The following is a 19,298-nucleotide window of genomic DNA, read 5'->3' on the forward strand; positions in this document are numbered from 1 at the left end:
AACATAACCGTACACTACTAATTTGGATTAATAAAAGTATTTCGGTTTTTACAAAGAGGAAAATTAATATCTTACATGGGATGATTTGGATAACTCTGGCTTTCTTCATATTTGCGGGCAGATTACCAGTTCTCATGTTTTCTTTCATTATTCGAACATTTGTTAATTTCTACAGCAAAAAGAGAGATTGGGCTAGGACTTTGTAGATTACTGTATAAAAACACAGAATACCAAAAATGCCTAACGGATACACATCAAAATTTCATGATATTCTGTTCCTTTGAGAGATTGCTAGTTGATTCACCTGATTCCAAACCACATAAACCTTCACCTGTGTTCTTTTATGTTACACCTATATGGAAAGCAATTTTTTAAAACCTGGAAACTAAGACACACTGCTTTTGTTTTCTGCAGGCAAGGTAGGTAGCTAGAAAGAGTGTTTTATAGGGGCTGGATATGTACATTTCAATTTCTAGTAGCTTGTGTATATTACTTGTTTCTAGGTTAGATTACTGCAATGTGTTATACGTGGGGCTGCCTCTGAAGACAGTTCGGAAACTTCAGCTGCTGTGAAATTCAGCTGCCAAGTTTTCACTGGGGCAAGACAAGCTGAGCATATAGCGCTAATCCCTGCCCAACAGCATTTTCTGCCAATTAGTTTCTGGGCCCATTTTAAAGTGTTGGTGCTGACCTATGAAGCCTTAAGCGGCTCAGGACCTCAATACCTTAAGGACCGCCTCTCCCTATATGGACCTACACAGACCCTGCGTTTGGAGGGCCTTTTCTTTGTCCCTCCCCTCCCCAAAAGGTTCAGAGGCTGACAACATGAGAACAGGCCTTTTTCGTGGTGGCTCCCCATTTGTGAAATGCTCTCCCCAGAGAGGCTTGCTTGTTGCCATCGTTACATGTCTTTAGGTACCAGGCAAAAACATTCCTCTTTACCCAAGCCTTTGGCCATTAAATATTCTATGGCTTTTTAAATGTGGAGAGACTGTCATGACGATTTTTCTGTGGTTTTTTATTGTTTTTTTTTACAATGCTATGTAAGTTATGTTTTTAATATTGTACACTGCCCTGGGATCTTTGGATAAAGCATGGTATATTAAATTAAAGTAAAGTAAGTTAAAAAATAAAGGTAGTATGTACATATTAAACCATAAGCATTACACACAGAATCATAGAATTGTAAAGTTGGAACCTTTGGGTCATCTAGTTCAACCTCCTGCAATACAGGAAAGCTGAACACTGATGTTATAATTTACCACAAATGTATGTATGAATGTAACATTAAAAAAAACTTCCAAAAGTAGAAGGGACAATTACTTTTGTTCATATTTGCAAATTCAGCAGATCTCAAAATGCAAAAGAATGGGTTGAACTACAGTTAAGTCAAGAAAGTATAACTGGTGTTAGCCTTAAAACATAACTTCACTATATTCATAACTCCAGACATTTTATATGCTATGCATAATATGACTATTATCAGCAAATTCTAATTCAGGTGAAGCTTCTTTATCTAAAAAATACCCAACCCCAACCCAATACTCTAAGAGGATTAACCTTTTAAAAATCAGAGTAAGAAACTATTTCTTTTAAGTGTGAGCCTGAAATCTTTGTAAAATTTTATTTAATACTTACTTTAAACTCTTCTTCTAGCCCTAGTTTGACAAGATTTGGTGCTGCATTGTGCGATGGCTGCAGGTGCTTTTCTAAGGAGGACACATCTAGTTCTGTGTCACCATAGAGGTAGTATTCAAGTAAGGCTTGATAAATGAAGGAATACTGCATCTGTAAAGAATGTAAGCCATTTTATAAGCCAGGACACTTTAAATATTACTAATCGCATATAATATATGATATGAATAACCTCAAGCTATCTCATACACTTTTATACAGTAGTCAGAAATGTAACTGTTGCCTTTACGAGTGGTAGGTAAAAAACTTACACGTACGTTATGATTGAATAAGCCAATAAAATACAGTTTACTGTTAAGGAACAAGTCTAGGCTTATCCCCCTCTCATCCACCGGAGTGACCACAAGGAGACTGGAAGTTTTCACTTCCATTTTCAATTAACCCAAGTTCAGCATTACATCAAAATCCTAAAATGTGGCTAATACAGTGGTGCCTCGCAAGACGAAAAGAATCCGTTCCACGAGTTTCTTCGTCTTGCTTTTTTTTTGTCTTGCGAAGCAACCTGTCAGAGCTGCCTCTAGGTCCCAGCTCACAGAGGACCAACGCTAGGCTGTCGTAATGTACAAAAGTCTTTATTGAAGTTCAATTTCCATTTCAAAGCCGCAGCGCGCAGCCCTACATCTTAAACCCTAGATCGGCGAAGTCCCGTCTGAGTCTCCTCCCCTCTGACACCAGTTTAAGATCCTAGCCCTGCTCCACCTTTTCCGCTGCTCTCTCCTCTTCTGGGTCCTCCTGCCCGCTGGGGCATTGCCCTTTCTGGACTCTTCCGACGCTGAGTCGCTTAGCTCCTCCCCCTCCCTCCGGCGGGCTTTAGGACCAGGTTCCCAATCCTCATTCTCTGCTGTCCCGCGCTCCTGTACATTTGAACTTGCCTCTCGCGCCAACCCAGTGACCTTTCTCCTAACCGTTACACTACTTCGGTCACTGCTTCCCTCTTCCGGGATACTGGCCGGATCTGACCTCTCCTCCGTTGTCTGACTTTCTGATGGAGGCGTGGTCAGCCCTGCCTCATCTTCTCTCCCTGGTGGGGAATGCACTGGCCCCGATCCTTGGGACTCTTCCCCCCCACTCTGCTCTGGTGAAGCTGGTCCTGATTTCCAGCTACTGCTTTGGGAGTCCCTGCTGCCCCCTTGCTCCTGGGGCGTTCCTCTTGGGAACCCCCTACCCCTGGCCACTGGCGCCCCCTTCTGTGAATCTTCCGATTCGCTGGAGAGGCTCATGGAATCCCTCGGTCCACTGTCCTCTTCTCCTACGCTCCCCTCGGATTCTTCCCCTTCGCTCTCCATCTCCTCTCTTCCCTGTGCCTCTGCTCCTGAGCCCCTGACACAACCCTATTAGCGGTTTAGCGGATTAGCGCTATTAGCGGCTTAGCGGCTATTACCGGCTTAGCGGCTATTAGCAGCTTAGCGGCTAAGCGGCTATTAGCGGCTTAGCGGCTGAGAAAAAGGGAGAAAAAAATCAAAAAAATCGCAAGACTCGCAAGACGTTTTCATCTTGCGAAGCAAGCCCATAGGGAAATTTGTCTTGCGAAGCGCCTCAAAAACGGAAAACCCTTTCGTCTAGCGGGTTTTTCGTCTTGTGAGGCATTCGTCTTGCGGGGCACCACTGTATATGGTTTATTGAAACAATCCAGATTCAAAAAAGAAGGCTTGGAGATTAATCACAGTTCGTTTGAATTTCGATTAATCATCCTAAGGCAGTTCAACAAAAGTTGAAGTGAAACCTTACTATCCCCTTTTTCTGGCCACACAAAAGGCTAGAAAAAGCATGAGCTTGACCTAAGTTTATTCCCATAATGATAAAACGTATCTTATCCATATGTAATAATTCATCCTTATGACATTTAGGAATTTTGGTGACAAACCGCAAACGGTAAAGCAAAGGAAGAATCTTGGTTGCAGCTAGTGATTTGTCTGGAGAGGTAAAACAACATTAAACTACAGAGAAGCTTCATCATTCAGAATAAATTAACAGCTCACACTCCATAAAAGCATTCTAGAATAACAAAGAGCCATTTAGAACACCAAGGATGAATCAACCTTTTTTTAAAAAAAGAAAAGAAAACAGAGACTAAATATAGCGAAAAATAAGACTGTCCTAAGGTGCAAGAATTGGAGCTTTTCAGGGCAAGAGAATTACAGTGGTGCCCCGCAAGACGAATGCCTCGCAAGACGAAAAACTTGCTAGACGAAAGGGTTTTCCGTTTTTCGAGGTGCTTCGCAAGACGAATTTCCCTATGGGCTTGCTTTGCAAGATGAAAACGTCTTGTGGGTTTGCTTCCTCTTTCGTAAAACCGTTAATACCTGGGGAATCCGCGCTCCGCAAGACGAAAAAATCGCAAGACAAAGCGACTCGCGGAACGAATTAATTTCATCTTGCGAGGCACCACTGTAATACAGATGTTTTGTATCTCTGGAACTTAGAAAGTTCTCTTGTACTATGTCAGACTAGCTCAGTATTGTTTACATCAGGGGTAGTCAACATAGTGCCCTCCAGATGTCCCTGAACTACAGTACCCATCAGCCTTAGCCAGCATGGCAAATGACCAGGGCTGCAGTCCCAACAACATCCGGAGGGCATTGGCTATCCCTGGTCTACACTGACTAGTAACACCCCACTACCCGTGTATCATATAGGCCAGGGAGGGAAACCTCCTGCTGTGGGCTGAATTTAAGCCCACAAGGCTGTTCCTCAAACCGTGCTGCACCTGCCTCATAGTCGATGTCAAACATGGTCAGGTGAGGGCAGGTAAATACGTGGCTGCATGACTGACTGCCGCGTGGTGAACTCAGTCATGCAGCCTGTCCCTGCAGAAAGCAGGGCTGGACTTACCGCCCAGCAGATGGGCTGCCTGATTAACTCTAATGGATTGGGCCATGCACTGAGCTCTTTGTGGGAAACTTCATTGTGCGGCTGATCCCTAGATGGCAAGTTCACCCCTGCTGGATTGGCTGTGTGACTGAGTTCTCGGTGGATAATTTCCACTATCTGCCTTAATTTCCACTATCCCTGGCCCCACAATTTGCTGCTCTAATTGGCTGTTGCTTTGGCACACTTTTTAAAAAATAGGTCTTGTCTGCTTTGGAATAATGATGTCATCACATGGATGACATAGGTGCTGGTCTATGACCATAGTAAAGATTTGGATTGGATTGGATGTCATCACATAGCCAACCGTGATTAGCCAAGTGACAATGTCACTGAGGACAAGCAAAGCTGATTTAGTATTAAAGGAACAGTAGGCTGCAAAGAAGTACTGCTTTTTTGGTAAGGGAGCACAGGTGCATTCCCAGGGTGCAAACACTTTCCTGCTCCCACCCACAAGTGACAAAAGGTGGAATGTTTTTCATGGGTGAGGGCAGAAAATGTTGGCCAACACCTCCCTCCAATTGGCTGAGCCATTCTGTCATCTTTTAAGCTGAAAAGATTGATAAATTTGACATAAGGTGTATTTTATTTACTTACATCGGTCTGAACCATTTGTTGGCGTTGATTGCGGATTCTTGCCACAAACTCAAAAACGTCAACTTTTTGCTCGACATGCATCATGTCAATCATAGCATCGATTACTATGAATGTGCCTGTACGACCCACACCAGCACTTAAGAAGAAAGGAAACACAACAGGAATTAGGAGGAAAATATGAAACATATTGCAGTAACTTTTTTGGACTTGGCAATCCTTCTTCTGAAGTCTTACTCCCAATATTTCTGATTTTCTTTGTCCTCCTTACTTATATTGCAAGCACTATGACAGGTCAGAGCAGACTCTCTCCACTACGTTTAGTGGCAGTATCAACACCTCCTGCATTTAGTTTATTGTGAGACAGGACCCCCTATTTAGGCAATGCTTCCGTCTTAACAACACAGGAGTAGGGATCGCCAAGCAATCCCACCCTCCGTGTTTATGTAAAAAACATGTGTGGGTCCTTTGCAAATATGGCTGCATGCTCAAAGGCTTTCTCGAAACCTGAAATAATAATAATAATAATAATAATAGTAATTTATTTATACCCCACCCATCTGGCTGGGCGGCTTCCAAAAAATATTAAAATACTGTAATACATCAAACATTAAAAGCTTCCCTAAACAGGGCTGCCTTCAGATGTCTTCTAAAAGTCTGGTAGTTGTTGTTCTCTTTGACATCTGGTGGGAGGGTATTCCACAGGGAGGGCGCCACTACCGAGAAGGCCCTCTGCCTGGTTCCCTGTAACTTGGCTTCTCACAGTGAGGGAACCGCCAGAAGGCCCTCAGTGGTGGACCTCAGTATCCGGGTAGAACGATGGGGGTGGAGACGCTCCTTCAGATATACTGGGCCGAGGCCGTTTAGGGCTTTAAAGGTCAGCACCAACACTTTGAATTGTGCTCGGAAACGTACTGGGAATCCTGCCCAGTTGTGAGACAGTCTTTTTGCAAAGGTCCCAAGGCAACAGGGTTTCATTCTTTGTCCAGGGCTACTTCGCATTGACTCACAGCAAGAAGTCTGAATGAACATAAATAAATCTAAGTTGGGATAGAAACCCAAAGTAACTCGGATTCAAGTATCCATTGGACCATACCCATAAGTAATATTGAATCTACTTCCTGCTGCTTATGGCCAAATTACATAATGTGGGGTTCACTGTGCCTTTAATTGCAAGTGTGCTGCGATCACACATATTGTAGTACAATTTACAGTGACAAAACGGCTGCATAGGCAGGGGCTGAAACCTCCCTGCTGCTTTCTGCTCTTCCACCTAGAGCCATCCTCCAGCTGCTGTTCTGCTAGCAGCTGGACTCACTTCGGTATCTGTGTGGAAAATTATCCCATGGGATGGGCTAAGGAGGGGAAATCAGGAGGTAAGACAAGGGCTCCCTCCTCCACCCACTCTTTTCACTTTAAGACACACTTTGCACATCCTCAAGTTAACTACTTTAGGATCTTGAACTTGAGACTCACCTTTTATTTTTAACTAGCAGCTGTGCTGGCCTTATAAAGAGCTAAATACAGTCTTACCTTGCGAGTCGAATGTTTTGGCTCCCAAAAGCCGCAAACCCGGAAGTGAGTGTTCCGGTTTGTGAACGGTCTTTGGAACCCGAACATCTGACGCGGCTTCCGATTGGCTGCAGGCACTTCCTGCAGCCAACTGGAAGCCGTGCCTTGGTTTCCAAACGTTTTGGAAGTCAAACGGACTTCCAGAACAATTCCATTCGACTTCTGAGGTAACACTGTATACTGAATTGAATTCTAAAATACCATTTTGACACCAATATGAACATTAGATATAAAAATGTACAGTATTGATTTACTGTGAAATGCTAAAATACTGTCCTAGTGTTTAATAGCACAACCACTAGAGGGAGCATGGTTGCTTCTGATTAATGATAACTCAAATGATTTTCAGCCTTCCTTTCAGAGGAAAAGGGCCTGGCATCCTGTGCTAGGCATAAATGTTCCTCTGGTATCCTATTATTTTATTTCAGTCTGTTGTTCTTGTGATGTCATATTCCAGCTTTCTAAATCATAACTTATTTCCTTAGACCCTTTCCCATTTATTATATATACACACACAAAAATGTTTATCAGCGATACCACTTCTTCTAAGCATCCTGGTACAAGTTGTACAAAGAGCATTTTTACATTTTGATTGGGCGTTGATTACTTTCAAGTGTGGTTTAAGAATGCATGAATCACCCATGCTTCCTCCTCCATCAGACTCATATTGCCTTCCCCTACCTCCTTCATGGTACTGGTAGCTACATATAAGGCTACACAGACTGCTAAGAATACAACTACATTACTACGAAGAGCTTGTTCCTTTTCCTGTTCCATCTCTATCCTTTTTCACTTCTGTGCCATATCTAAGCTTGCAGCAGAGACTGTATTGTTTTCTTAACCTAGAAAACTGCTGGTGCTTTATGAATATATTTATGCTGATAGTAAAGTTTTGTACGATGGGCTATTTTTAAAATTGTAAAAAAGATTCCTGAAGGGAGATTTGCACAGGCTTATCTTGGCATAAGTCACAACAAATGGAAAAGGGGACAAATTAATCCCTGCTGATGAAGAACTATGGAGAAACCTTTGCTTTTTTTCACAGGTGATACAATACGGATAATAATCATCATCAAGAAGAAGCCAGTTTCCTGACACTAGTTTTGATGTTGGCTTGTTCTCCACTTTCTCAGAGACCCTAGTAGGAAAAGCCCACATTAAGGAGGCACTTGTTGCTTAAGCATGCAAAAATTTGATTTTGCCCACTTCCTGTTAGGCCACCCCAAGGTAATTTTTCATGGGTATGTGTGTGTATCTGCATATTTATACATACACATACCTGCAGTGAACCACAATTGGTCCAGCATGTGCAGGATTCAAAGATTTTACTTTCTTTAGGAATTTGAGCATTCCAATAGGTGTGAAAGGCACTCCAAAATCAGGCCAGCTGGTGAAATGAAGCTGTGTCACAAGCCTAGGAGCTTTGCAGCCATCAGAAACCTGCTAGAGAGCCAGAAACAAAATATGAGTATGACCATTTATTTCTTTGGCTAAAATCAGCAAACAATCCAGTTAGCGTGACCGATCCCTCCCTCTTCAGACATCAGCAGTAGCAGCCTAGTCTAAGAATTCATTTAAAATGTTCAGTATATAAAGAGAATTACAGATTTACTCAGCTGCCAGCAAAAAGCATAGAAACTGCAAATTAAAGCATGTGCCTTAATGGCCTCACATAAGCACATTCCATGACCTTGCATGTTGTGCTCACTTAGAACTTAGTCTTCATGCACCCACATTTCCCCTTCTTTCAGCAAGAATTCTTGTAGGAACACCTTAACCTGTAAGAACCCCTGGCCTGAGACTGGCAAGTGGATGGGGAACAATTTACCCCAATTAGAACTAGAGATACTTCCCTCCCAAAAGAAGCTTCAGAGAACAGAGAGCTACTGGAGCATTCAGTGTTTAATGGCAACATGAAAACAAAAACTACGTGCAGAATGCCAAATGAAATCTCACTTCGGGCACAGTTTAATAAAATATAAGTATTGAGTAGAGCTAAGTTTTCATGTGACAAAAACAGTTTTCACTCAACAAAAATAAACAATTCCAGGTACGTATTTTAGAGGTTAAAAATAGATCAGGAATGTTTTCCAATTATGAGAAATATCAAATGGGGTCTATAACTTACTGACTGAATACAAAACTTCCGAATTGTATAATCCACAAGAACTATACAGTCCTCCACAGAAACTCGGATGTTTCCATAAGTCCAGCATCCCTGATCAGGCCAGTACTGGAAACACTTGTCCTGTGCAAATGTAAAGAACACACACAGTCACTTCAAGCTGCAATATATGCCCCTCAAATAATTGAGCTACTATAAAGCTGTACAATTATTTTGAGTCTATTTAAAGTATGCTTTTTAAAATTCTAAAACTGAAACTGACACCACTTAACTTTATTAACAGTGACTTATGAAATACCACAGGACCAAAAATTCATTAAGGTATGTCTTCATCCCTCTGATTTCTAAAAGCCCGTTTCTCCAGGTTGCAGGATACAATAATTTCAATCCAGAGCCATTTGTAGCCAATGGTTACATGACATTCTTTTAAAAATCTATACTGCATACAATGAGAGAATTGTTGAGAACTCTGTCAACCTTTCTCTATGAATGCCAGGAGAGGTCATCCTTGAGCAATAAAAGTTGCATGCTTCTCAGTGACCGAGATATATTTATTTTGTTAGCATCTGTATTGGAATTGCCTTTAGATGTTTTTCTTGTCTTACTGCTTGTGTTTGCCACCTTGGGCTCTTTGGGAGGAAGAGTGGGATATAAATTTAAATATTATTACTATTATTATTTTCTGCTTTCCAAACACACCTTATTCACTTTTAATTAGCTACCTAAAAAGCGTAACAGGAAATGAATATGCACACGAATACGCTCCAGCCATCACCTTCTACCCTGTTGCAGACGTGCTGGGAAATTTCATATTGTATTTTATGAAATCAGTTTTATTCTAGAAACTAGTAATTGGGCTGGAAGGTAAGCTGGAGCCTGAAAGTCCATCTAGCATTCCAGGAAAGCTAACGATATTTGGCAGTGGATTAGGGAAGAGAAAAAAGCAGTCAAACAATTCTCAGCCGTTCCCGCCCCCCACAACACATGGCTACTAGTCATAATAACTATGCTGTGCCCCCAACATTGGAGGCAGTAATGTTTCTGAATATCAGTTGCTGTAAAGTCCTGCTTGAAGGTTTCCTACATGGCATCTGACTGGCCACTGTGGGAACAGGATGCTGGACTAGATGGGCCATTGGCCTGATCCAGCAGGGTTCTTCTTAACTTCTTACACAAATTACTATCTTAAAAGACGTTTTCATAACCCTATGCAAGTGTATATTCTCAGGTGGGAAACAGATGCAGAATAAATAATACATATTTTCCTACCAATGAAAAACTATGTACAGTGGGTGCTCGGGTTGCGAATGTGATCTGTGCGGGGTGCACGTTCGCAACCCGCAGCGACGCATCTGCGCATGTGAGTTGCAATTCGGAGCTTCTGCGTATGCGCAAAGCGTGAATTAGCACTTCTGCACATGCACGACCACCGAAACCCAGAAGTAACCTGTTCCGGTACTTCCGGGTTTCGGCGGTCTGCAACCCGAAAAAACACAACCTGAAGCATCTGTAAACCAAGGTATGACTGTATCTCTAAAGGTAATTCACAACTGCCATAAACCAGGGCTAAAGCCCGAACATTCACATTTGACTGAAAACATGATTCAGAAATGACACACAGACACCATTAAGTTTCTCAGTTAGTCACCAATTATTTGCTCAGAAGTAAAGAAAGTTTAGTTAAGCCAGCATGCTGCTGCGATTGTGTCAGAAACCCCAGACTTATTAAAGAACTCGGAACAGGAAGTGGTAACATTAGTAAGAGTCTTGTGAGTTATGGGAAAACTCCAAACAGTATGAGGAGAAATATTTTAAAAATGTGTCCTACCTCTTTTCTCTCTTTCACATTTGTTAACATGACAATAGTTGCAGACTTTTGTTCCCATATCATCCTCCAGAAATCATTTACAGTGTCTTGTTTAGGGCCTACACATACAACACAGCTATTTAATCAAAAACTATGATGAACACAAACAATACTACTGTTAAAAAGGAGAAGGGGAAAAAATATTTCATTTATTTAAAAAATCTCTATCGATAATAACGTTCAAAGCAGTTCACAATATTTAAAACCAACCAAATAATTCCACAATAAATACTAAAGCAGTAGCAATGCTGCCCAGAAGCAAAATTGTCAAACAAAAGCCCAGGGAAATAAAATGGTCTTCATCTAGCACCTAAATAGTGCTAGCATATGTGTCATGCAAACAAATGTAGACAGGCTATCCAAAGAGGCAGAAAAGGTCCTGTCTAACCTCAGAAGATAGGGCACTCAGCGCAGGGCCTCCAAATATGATGTAATGGGTAACTTCATAGAGGACAGGGCTGCACTTTCATTAGATGGAAATGGTCTGATAACAAACCCATGTGCTTCCCATATTTACTGTATGTTTAAAGCAGAGCTATGCATCTTAATGCAGCTTATTAAAAAATAGCATTTCTCACAAAATAGAGATATCTGATTCTAGTTCATAAGAGGAATGATGTCATTGTGACCATGCTATCTTTCCTTGTGCAAAATCTCCCTTTCCTTTCATTTTGGCTTGGGGTGTTTCTAGATGGCAACTTCTCACACAACTGGAGCGCCAGCAGGATATGGGACGGGACGGGACAAGGCAGGGACTTTGTAGAAGACGTATTTCCTCATGTGGAGGGTTGGCAAGGTGGTGGTTGATTTCTCACTACTGTTGCCTGGCTGCTCACACCTTTTCCTATAGGGCTCGGCCTTAGGTCTTGGCTGCCTGTTGATGTAATTTGGAGAAATGGATGAAATTGCGCTAAGTGCTGAGTCCATGTCTTGAGCAGCCCATCCTTCACGTCTGGGTTCTGTTCAGAGTTAGCACGCCAGCTGCAATGGGTGGCTTAGAAACAGTCCAAGGCTAAATGCCTGGAGCAGGACTACTCATCTACCCTCCCTTTTCTCTAAGGAATGTGTGAACATGCAGAGGTGGGTATAAAGCCAAAGCTGTATTCAAAGAGCTCTTTAAAATCTGACTGCCTAAGCATAAGGGTAAATTCTGAAGAACACATTTGCTGAAATTGCTTTGTACATGCAGATGTTTAAAGCAAAACATTTAAAAAGAGAAATGGATGAAATAATGGAGATACCTTGAGCTGCTATAAATTTATTCTTTTCCTTGTAACCCTGGAGGGAAAAAATGTACAGAGTTGTCTTTTAAACTTATGCTCTTACAATATGAAGTTCAAAACTGTCAATGTGTTGCTTGCTTTAAAAAATTAAAAAGAAATTTAAAAAGAAATCTATTCACTTACATCTATATATGAAGCATTGATGTAGTCTGAACACTGAAGTCCACCTATTTGCGTTAAAACTACCCTGGAATGGTCGTCTGTAAAGAACATACACAATTAGAAGCTCCCTTGGCAAATATAGATACAGTGCTGACAACCTTCTGAAACACATTGTTTTCTTCTCAGCAACAAAACAAACTCTAAAAACATCATTCTGCCTGATGAATACCTTAAGCCAATAGCAACACCATTTGATTTATTAAATTTGTATACCACCTGTCAGGGGCTCAGGAGCAGAGGCACAGGGAAGAGAGGAGATGGAGAGCGAAGGGGAAGAATCTGAGGGGAGCGTAGGAGAAGAGGACAGTGGACCGAGGGATTCCATGAGCCTCTCCAGCGAATCGGAAGATTCACAGAAGGGGGCACCAGTGGCCAGGGGTAGGGGGTTCCCAAGGGGAACGCCCCAGGAGCAAGGGGGCAGCAGGGACTCCCAGAGCAGTAGCTGGAAATCAGGACCAGCTTCCCCACCAGAGCAGAGTGGGGGGGGGAAGAGTCCCAAGGATCGGGGCCAGTGCATTCCCCACCAGGGAGAGAAGATAAGGCAGGGCTGACCACGCCTCCATCAGAAAGTCGGACAACGGAGGAGAGGTCAGATCCGGCCAGTGTCCCGGAAGAGGGAAGCAGTGACCGAAGTAGTGTAACGGTTAGGAGAAAGGTCACTGGGTTGGCGCGAGAGGCAAGTTCAAATGTACAGGAGCGCGGGACAGCAGAGAATGAGGATTGGGAACCGGGTCCTAAAGCCCGCAGGAGGCAGGGGGAGGAGCTAAGCGACTCAGCGTCGGAAGAGTCCAAAAAGGGCAATGCCCCAGCGGGCAGGAGGACCCAGAGGAGGAGAGAGCAGCGTAAAAGGTGGAGCAGGGCTAGGATCTTAAACTGGTGTCATAGGGGAGGAGACTCAGACGGGACTTCGCCGATCTAGGGTTTAAGACGTAGGGCTGCACGCTGTGGCTTTGAAATGGAAACTGAACTTCAATAAAGACTTTTGTACATTACTACAGCCTAGCGTTGGTCCTCTGTGAGCTGGGACCTAGAGGCAGCTCTGACACCACCCTTCATCCGAATATGCCAGGACAGTTCACAACACAAAAATGCAAAATGAGAATGCATAATAAATACATGATAAAACAAAAACCATTAGAGAGACCATGAAACAAAATCAAATTTACTGATGAATTCTACTTCAGCAGTTTCACTCCGCGGTCCACTTTTAAAGTTCCTTTCTCAAAGAATATTAACATTAAGTTTTCATCTAAGACTAAAATATCATCTCACTGTTTCTGAATGCAGCCATTTCTATTGTCAAATATTTGTCCATTTATAATTTTCATGTAGAGACTGACCTGTTTGTCTTACGCAGACAGAAGAAGGGCAGGTTAGAAGTGATACTTGTCAGGGATCAGCATATGAACAGCCTTAATATGGCTGATGCTATTACTGTTGCCTCCAGCAGCAACCAGCTAAAACCATGCCAATGTATCATCAGTGATGTACGGCCATCCTAAACAATTATTTTTCTCTCTCACAGGCCTGGGGTGACAGGCCTTCCCTTGTTTACATTCAGCCCCTCATGTAAAAAGGTGACCCAGCCTAACAGAGAGACAGAAGCCCTGGGACAAGGCACTGCTACAAACCCTGATACCAGCTCTGTCCCCAAATGCACTCAGGCAAAACTGTTACAGGACCTAATGGCATCAGATAAACACCAAGAGGAATTCATTCATGTGCAGTCACCCTATTCTCTTGACTGTAATTTATTTTAAATTGATTTTAATATTGTACTTTTAAATTGCTGCAGGTCATGAGGCCTTATGATGAAGGGCAAGAAAGAAATCAAAGCAGCGATTGTCATCCTGGTATCACCTACCAACAAGGACAAAGCTGAAGTATAACTCAGGAAGTTTGAGTCTATTTACTTAGACTGTAATCAAACCATAATGGTTATCTCCCCAGTTATATCTGTTTAGCAAAGGTTAGAAAAACCATGTTACCAGTGTTGTGAATTGTCAATGTGATTATCTTAAATATGCAGAGCCCACCCATGATGTGGGGTGAAGAGCCCACCTCAGGTGGCAGAAGTACCTGCTTCTGCCGCCAATAGGGAGGTGTTCGGGCATGTGACGTTGCCAAGCGAGTGGCAACGCTTTGAGGAGTGCCCTGGCTTCCACCAAGTTTGGTGAGAGGTGGGAGTGGTGATGGCGGAAGTGGAGGGGGGAGGAGGAGGCAATTCCTGTTTTGCCTCAGGTAGTAAAATGGGACAGGTCACCCCTATAAATACGTTTAAGCTTAACACACAACAGTCACTGTACATCTTGGTCATTTGGACGAAATGTTTACTATTTTTCTCTTTATCCATGCACATTTGTATCTGCCAACTGAGAATAGTACCAATGCATGCATCTGTTGAAGGAGACACTAGTCGATAAAAGCTAGGGCTAAAGCTTGTAGCCTTTAGATGCCACAATTACTGTTGTTTCTTTCTGCAACAGATTACCATGGGTACTTGCATGGAAAACACTATTACTTTAATAAGAATTTGGTCCTTCCTAATGTAAACCTTATTATTTATAATAAATCAGCAAATCATTAATACTTACAAGGTAGTATGTTGGGATATCTGTTCTTTTCTCTGTTTTCCTCTTTATTTGCCATCTCAAGTGTTCCTTGCATATATCCAGGAGGTAATGACTACAGAAAAAATATGTAGTGTTGGTTCAAAACAGCATACTATAGTGAGTAGTTACATAGAGGAGATGGTTTACGTAAAACAGTTGTATCCCATGGAGCTCAATAATGCCCGCATGAAAAGGTTAACAAAATTCTTTGAATCCATCAACCCCAGGAATAAGTTCCAGTTTCAAAGAAAGATAAGTGTTTGTTGTTTGCACTGGCAACTTGAAATAACAATCTCAAAATGACTCATGTAGTGACCATGCTATTAAGAACTGAAGCATAAACATTGAAAATGAACAGGATTATCAAGTATGGATGAAGGACTCAAAATCCCAGTCATGTGAATCCAAAATAAGAAGTTCAAAATATGCAAGGACAATCAAAGTGTGTGTGTGATGTGATTAGCTTAACGTCCTATGTTTTTAGAAATCTATTTCAATCCACATATAAATACTCATTAGAAACTATAATGACTATAAACGTTTAAAGATTTTAAAGAAGATATGTCTGCATAGAAATCAAGGTTCCAAATCCACTCCAGGGCCTTGTGCCTGTAATTTGTGGAAGAAAACTTGCACTCACTTACAATTTAAGTGACACATGTAGTTTGTGCCTTAGACATGCCCATCAAATACATAACATACCATTTGACCATCAACGCCAGAAGGCAGCATTGATATTCACTAGGTTCATGTCCCAATCAGTTAGGGGAGAAATGCACCTGGAGGCATGCTTCTATGAACAGATTTCCAGCTGCACTGGAAAGTGTGCACACCTGTACCACAATATGTCCTTGGAGTCAAATCATTCAATCCCGGTAGGAACACACTCTCTCTCAAGCCAGTAGTAACATGCAACACCTTGTTATACATTACTCTATGTGGACCAGGACTTCCGTGTTTTAAAATAGGGTTTCATGTAGTTTGCATTACTACGTTTAAAATAGGTACATTGGTACATTATTCCATTTTGGAGGCAGGGTAAATTACCATTAGAAAGTAATAAACATAATTAGTGAAGGAGAAGTTTTTTTTACTATGAAATCACCTAATATATTTAGGAGATCCACACTGTGCCAAGGCATCAGCATGTATTTAATTATTATTATTTATGATTTATTTATAGACATGCAAAGATAAAACATTTAATTGACAGAGATGCAGTATTACTTTTAAAAAGGCACATTTTAAGCATATAATCATAATAAAAACTGCTGACATGCAATCCTGACAATTATAGCCTCCCCCTATATTATAGCCTTAAAGGGCACTGCTGCATAACAGAGACAGTTTAATTGGCATTTGCTTTTTTACTTAGATGAACTCAAATCTAAACTAATGCTGTTCCTTCATTGCCATGGCTTCATCTATGAGAGCTGATGTAAGGAGTAAGTTCAGCTTCATATAACTGTTCATATGAGGTCAGAGAGCAAACCCAACATGGTATGTTCCTTTCTGCTAGTGAGCGAGCAGCCAGGAAAAAGAAACCCCTTCTGTATGCAACCACAATGTAGCAGGAAGCGAAAGAGCAAATCTGCTTTGCTGAACGAGGTGAGGATCGTATTTACAGGAAACCTTCAGCACCATTAAAAGCAGATATTGAGGGACTACTGCTAATAGGGAGCCAGAACCTGGGGGAACAACAACAACATACACTCCTCTAGGGGTTGCGCTCAGATTAACAACATGCCTCTGCTTCCTCAAAATTGTCATATATTTTTTAATCGGTAGGAAGGTCAGGATATCACAGGTCACTGATTCGAAGGGGAAAGCTGTAGACTTTCCTAGGTATCTGAGAAGCTTCAGTTCTCTCCACATCCCATTAGCCAAGCAGCGAATAACAGCACAATGATGCACAGTTGCTACCACAATTCAGGCCTCAGCAAGATTCATGGATTTTCGGCACCCACCCATATGCCTGCACACTATTCTGAGACGTGGGATAGCTTTGTGATTATTTATCTCTTTTCTCCATAATAACCAGTTGCTAATGATGATCCAATCCCCATTTCTTGCAACAAGGCACTGTGGAGTGAGAAACTCCAAAGCTTTTAAGGCTAAGGTCAGAATGTTTGATAGGAGGTAGGATTTCGGAAAGTTGTAGCACATGGGACAGAATGTCGCTCAGATATGTAAGTATTGGGAGAAACTCCCTAGGTTTGGAGAATATGAACACCACTAAGAAATGATATTGCTTTTTCTGCCTTTCCCCCTTCTTCAGTATTTCTACAGGAGAGAATCGCCAAGGCCCTTAATTGTTTATCCTGTAGCACAGTGGCTCTGTGTGTGTGCTGGAAATGTTGTACAGGAACTTGGCACATGATAACCTGGAGGGGTGGCTGAATGACCAGTCGGGATGGGCAGACTGGAAGCAAAGCTGCCCTGAACCTGAACCAGCCAGGTGGAGTAGAACTATGATGGTGTTTGCTCAATAGAGGCACCCTGCAGAACTCCTCCCATCCCCCAATATAGCTGGCAAGGAGCCTTATAAACTATCAGTGTGAACTGAAGACCTACTTATTCACCTAGCCTTTTGGTTGAATGCTGCACTTTGCAAACAGGTGTTTTAACTACCTATGTGTTCTTTTCTGCTTTGTTGTTCATTGACAGCTGGACTGTATAACTTTATTGTGTTTTTTTATTAGCACTGTATTCCTCTTCAGGATTATTTTGCATGAGATAAGTTGATAAAAGGAAACATAGTTAAGCACACAGGAGCTGAGAATGAAGAGCCATTTTGAGTTCAGGCACAGCACGGATTGTAAATAGAATACAAGGCCAGCCCCCCGCATGGCTTCACTGGCAAACCTGGTCATGCCTCAGCAAGATTTTTAATGTTTCTAAATGGAACGACATCAAAAAGGAAAGATGGTAAGGTTTACATAGTACAGGCCCATACCTTAGCCTGAAACAAATGCCAACTGATGCACACATGTAAATATTAAACATGCAGACCTACACCTTTTCTTCTTTTAGAGGAAGAGTAGCTGGGGGAACCCAAGCAGATTAGCAGGGTATATAAAATAAAATAAGAGTATTACACACAATTTGTTGCCTGTATTTGCTGTGTCTTTGAAGAAAACACAACATTAAATACAAAATATGAAGACTTACATTAAACTCCTCCCGAAATAACTTTCCATCATCAGCTGCTCTTATCCGTATTTCATGTTCCAGATGTTCCACTGGAATAGGAAAATACTTTTTTGGGCCAGAAGGAAACCTTCTGAGAAGCATCTGTTGTTCTGCTGGATAGGATGCCAACATAATATATATTATTACATATGGTATGAATAATGACACTGCAGTTCAAATGTTCATTTAGAATCCCCTGCTCACCAAAAGAAGAAGATGGGTGCTGGCTTTTAAAAAGATAATGTGTAAAAAGAGGCTAGTAATGCTAAGGAAGAATTTAATCTTCAACTCTGAGGTGTGTTCCTAAGATGATGATTTGGGAGGGGGTTGGGGTGGATGAAAGCTTCACCAATAGGAGCTGGGGTGGGTGGGGAGACTGGGAACAGACTATGGGCGGAATGGAAACACATCAAACTCTAGTAATGTGTACAATACTGTGCAAATTTGACTTGAAACACAGCGGGGGGGGGGGGGGGAATCTCACTACGTTTTTAGCCAGCATACTAATAATTAACAGTGAATATCAATGGAGTACTTAGCTGAGAGGAGGGATGTACATTTAATTCTCTTAAAATACATAGCCCACCTTTACAATTCCAAAATGGAAACACTTAGCATACTTTACACAACACAAACAGTAAACACAATGAACAAAAACATACAAAGGAGAGCTGATGAAAACAAAAGCCTCACAATAACAGCAGGAAAAAGGATGGGACACTGTTGAAGAGAAGTTTGTCAGTGGAAGCTGCTGGTTTGTTACTTCGTGGTTTTATTTTATAATTGTAATGTACCGTATACTTACGTCTGTAAGACGCCCCCATGTATAAGACGCCCCCTATTTTGGAGGACTCAGATTTAAGAAAATGGGGGGAGATGTATCCGTGTATAAGACACCCCCTAATTTTTGACATTTTTAAGGGGAAAACCCTAGTCTTATACACAGAAATATGGTAAATTGTACTTGTTTTAACTATGTTGTGTAACCTGACCTCGGATCATTTGGTGCACGGTGGGGTATAAGTTCTAAACAGAAAGAAAGGAAAAAAATATCCCATAGCAGGAATTTTAGTGCCAAAGCAAAAGGGAGGGGAAAGTTCCTTTCTGGGATGGGAGGGACTGAAGGGAAGGGAAGGGAAACACACATCTGAACAGTTTAGATGCTTCAGTTTAGTAATTCTGAACTCATAGCTGAATGAGTTCAATTTCGCAATGAGCTCTCCTGAAGGGAAGCCCCACATCTAGAAACATCCACCAATATTTATTCTGCTGAATCTGACAAGCTGACTATTGTGGCATTCATTTTTAACCCTTTCAATATGTTGTAG

The 19,298-nt window shown here is 41.8% G+C and overlaps 1 protein-coding gene across 9 annotated transcripts in view; it reads right to left on the bottom strand.

Moving 5' to 3' along the window:
- Window positions 1-19,298, bottom strand: part of PTPRE (protein tyrosine phosphatase receptor type E) — a 120,105-nt gene that overhangs the window by 14,420 nt on the left and 86,387 nt on the right. For 5 of the 9 annotated variants that reach the window (XM_079977146.1, XM_079977147.1, XM_079977142.1 and 2 more), the window contains 10 exons: window positions 17,950-18,083; window positions 14,761-14,851; window positions 12,128-12,204; window positions 11,963-11,999; window positions 10,683-10,780; window positions 8,858-8,977; window positions 8,009-8,172; window positions 5,161-5,296; window positions 1,639-1,788; window positions 76-169 (listed from right to left, as the gene is read on the bottom strand). In XM_079977146.1, the coding sequence (XP_079833272.1) occupies window positions 76-169; window positions 1,639-1,788; window positions 5,161-5,296; window positions 8,009-8,172; window positions 8,858-8,977; window positions 10,683-10,780; window positions 11,963-11,999; window positions 12,128-12,204; window positions 14,761-14,851; window positions 17,950-18,083 (1,101 nt within the window). The remainder of the gene's footprint in view (window positions 1-75; window positions 170-1,638; window positions 1,789-5,160; window positions 5,297-8,008; window positions 8,173-8,857; window positions 8,978-10,682; window positions 10,781-11,962; window positions 12,000-12,127; window positions 12,205-14,760; window positions 14,852-17,949; window positions 18,084-19,298) is intronic. The other 4 variants (XM_079977144.1, XM_079977150.1, XM_079977145.1 and 1 more) reach the window with 3 other exon arrangements.

Source organism: Podarcis cretensis, assembly GCF_951804945.1.
Source record: "Podarcis cretensis genome assembly, chromosome: 5".
NCBI classification, from domain to species: Eukaryota; Metazoa; Chordata; class Lepidosauria; order Squamata; family Lacertidae; genus Podarcis; species Podarcis cretensis.